This window comes from Myripristis murdjan, chromosome 23, assembly GCF_902150065.1.
Source record: "Myripristis murdjan chromosome 23, fMyrMur1.1, whole genome shotgun sequence".
NCBI lineage: Eukaryota > Metazoa > Chordata > Actinopteri > Holocentriformes > Holocentridae > Myripristis > Myripristis murdjan.
The window spans coordinates 22,874,118-22,877,399 of NC_044002.1; the positions used below are offsets into that span (position 1 = coordinate 22,874,118).

The following is a 3,282-nucleotide window of genomic DNA, read 5'->3' on the forward strand; positions in this document are numbered from 1 at the left end:
AACTGGTGTGAGATGGAGATTAGAGCTGGCAAATGGAGGAAATTCAGCGCATCCCGTCCCAAGTACACTGCCATCTTCCTCCTCCTGGTTGTGTTTGCTGTGTTCTTCCTGCAACGTAACATGAACATAGAGAAGGTGAGAACACTGTTAGGACTGTAACTGGAAGACTGAAGAAGGGACACTGTTTAACCCTTTAGCGCATAGCGGTCACTACAGTGGACAGCTTAAAAGACAGTTTAAAAGTCATTTTCTCCTAAATGCAAAGGTTTCTATGGCGGAATTGCATATCAGCTGTTAGAGTGCTCTCTGCTGCTCCCCTACATTGAGGTTTATGCAGAGACTGTCAGTTCTTGTTGCTGAAAACATATTAATACTAGTAGAATGACATGGTAATACCAGTCCTGCATCCTGAAAGAAGTGTGGAGACTCACAGAAATATTCATGCCCTAAGAAGTGTAAAAACACATAAGAAAAAAATCTGGACTCAGGATTTCATAAGTCATGCATGAAAGGGTTAAATTCAAAATTACTATTTATTCAGGTTTCGTAAGTTTAAATATACTGTCGGTCAGGATAAGAATATTCTTCATGATTTTTAAAAGTGCACGATGCAGAAGTGCCACAGCGCTATTGAAATAAAGATAATTTAGACCCAAAGGAAAATTCTGGAATAAGTATGTAATTTAAATATTTGAGCCTACATGGTTCTCATCATTGCTTACATAGAGACAGAGCGCTATTAAGTCCTGCCCACCTAATGTGAGAACAATGCTTAATAAGGTTAATAAATCATTTTTTATGCACGCATTCATAATTAACTATTCTTTTTCCAGCTCCTACATTTGTAATGAAGCACTGCTTTTGGTCAAGGTTAAACATAGTTAACTGTTATAAGTGCATAATAAAGGATTTACTAAACTAAGTAATATTTGTTCTCGCTTTAGATCCGCCAGCTGCAAACAGGCTAAATTAATGGTTGATAAGTGCATATATTTTTTTGCCATGAAAAATATCCCCCAAAGCCTCAAAATGGCTTTAATGTAACTCTACACCTCGCCCTTATTAAGATTGTGCACGTCTATGAATATGAAAATTGTCCCCGCCCACGCCTTTGCGTGCTCACACACAGTCCATTCTCAATCCCAGGCCTTCAAACACCCTTCTACATTGGATACCGATGCCAAAGACACCCTTTGGCATCAGTATGAGATGTGAGGGGGGGGTCATGTGGTATAAAGAATGAGGAAGTCAGGGTAGTCAGATCAGGTGGCAGCTGAGCCCTATTTACCACACTTCCTTTAACAGGTACTCCTTTAACAGGTACTTGATCCTGGTGGTGAAATGCGTCAGGAATCCCAGAGGATCACAAATGTGAGTAGCTGATTGCAGAGGGCTTCTCTTTGTGTTCTTTCTTTTTCCAGGGCTTCCTAATGCTTCATTTGTTTCGTTATGGTCAGTAGTCGAGTTGTAAAAAAAATTGCTGGGGGCTGTGGGACAGAGCCAGACAGCTGAGGCAGGGCCGGCTCTTGGCATAGGCGGTATAGGCGGTCGCCTAGGGTGCCATCTGCTTCTTGGAGCCTTTTCTCTTCGAGGAGAAGCGAAACGTCTTCTGAAATCTACTATCAAGTCCAGTCGACTTTTGCTCTAATTCTACCTGCATCTTGGGAAGAGAGCCACACCTTCTGGCTGACATGATAGGAAGGTGCTGTAGTGACCTTGCAGAGGCTCTGTAGCAACCCACAGTGAAGCAGGGTGGAGCAAGCTTTGGCCCAAATCCTTTTGCAGCAGCGGATGAAGGCTTGAACAGATGAGCAGGAAACCTTCTCCAAGGATGGAAAGAGAGGAAGTTGGTAACTGTAGGCACACTGGAAGGGGGGAAGTCCTGTGGTACAGCTGGTCAGGGTGGCCATCCCCATCTCCATCCCCTGGTTCTTGCACTCAGTTTAGCCGTTTGACTGTGGGTGGAACCTGGAAGATAAGCTCACAGTGGCCCTGAGCAGATTGTAAAACCACCTCCAAAATACAGATGTGAACTGGGGTCCCTGATGGGACACCATGTCAACTAGGACCATAGAGATGGAAGACATGGAGCAGAACCAGCTGAGCGGACACAGTTTGGATGGAATGCTGATTCGGGTGGCATTGAGCTCTGATGGAGCGCAAGTTCAGTTTGGGCGCCAGCTGGTCAAAGGGTTCTCAGATTCTCAGGTACATGGCGACTTTAACCCATTTTGAGACTCCTCCGGGTGGGACTTCCCGGCCAATCAAATATATTTAAGGTATCTAATAATTTTAGGTTCTGCCCCCTTAGTCTTAAATTCTTGGCTAATCAGTACCACACCGGCGGTCTCCTGAGGCAAGATGCATTAGTTAGTTTGAGAGACTTGCCTGTGGGGTTTCTTTGGAAGTCTTCCAGAGTCTTTTGTTGTTATCTGCTTTGGTAATAACTGACGAAATTACAGTGTCTGTTTTTTCAGAGGCCCTAGGTAGGTGAGGGTCATTTTCCTCACAAAGGGCAAAGTGACACTTGCAAAGATGATCCCATTCATCATCTTCTACCCTCTGATGGCTATAATCACTCTGCGTCTGTCTTGCAGCCTTTGACTTCACAAAGCTCTCACCAACGATTAAAAGCCCATCTAATATTTACTCCAGTCTCACCCCTTGCTTGGTAACCCTCTCTTTTTCTCCTCCTTGTTTACTCTTTCAACGTTTTCTTCTGGATTCTTGGGCTCTGCAGTTATTTCTGTACTGAGAACAGCTAGTGAGCTAGCTGGATAGACCAGTTGCTGCTGGTGACGTGGTGACGTCATTCCATAAAGGGTTAGGCCTTGTCCTGGCCAAGTCCCCAAACTTACATAGTGCAGGAACAGGCTTTTGGGGTGCAAAGTGTCCATGACAGAGGCACCATTCTACTCATTACATGTCAGTGTAGCGTTAACAGCACAGCTGGAGTGGAAATGCAGGAAAGGTTTATTATTAGAATTGTTGTTGTTGTTGCTGTTTGTTTGTTTGTTTGTTTGTTTTAGATCCCCAATTAGCTTTTGCAAGCAGCAGCTATTCTTCCTGGGGTCTTATCGTTGTTATTGTTACGTAGTTACTGTACATCCCAAAAAAGCACACTGTCAGCTATTTCAACATTCCATTGCAAAGTTTATGTGTCATTCCTGTAAAATGGAGTTAAAGCACCAACAAACCACCTTGTTGATCACTTGATTCCAGACTCCAGCAGTGGCCAATGGAACAGCTGGTCCTCAGGTGGTAAGTCATTCATTCATTCAT

At 43.9% G+C, this 3,282-nt stretch overlaps 1 protein-coding gene across 1 annotated transcript in view; it reads left to right on the top strand.

The window, feature by feature from the left end:
- The first annotated feature begins 2,055 nt into the window (after window positions 1-2,055).
- The window catches only part of LOC115355608 (NXPE family member 3-like), a 22,774-nt gene continuing 21,547 nt past the window's right edge, over window positions 2,056-3,282 (top strand). The window contains exon 1 of the mRNA XM_030046465.1: window positions 2,056-2,208. Coding sequence (XP_029902325.1) covers window positions 2,056-2,208 — 153 coding nt within the window. The remainder of the gene's footprint in view (window positions 2,209-3,282) is intronic.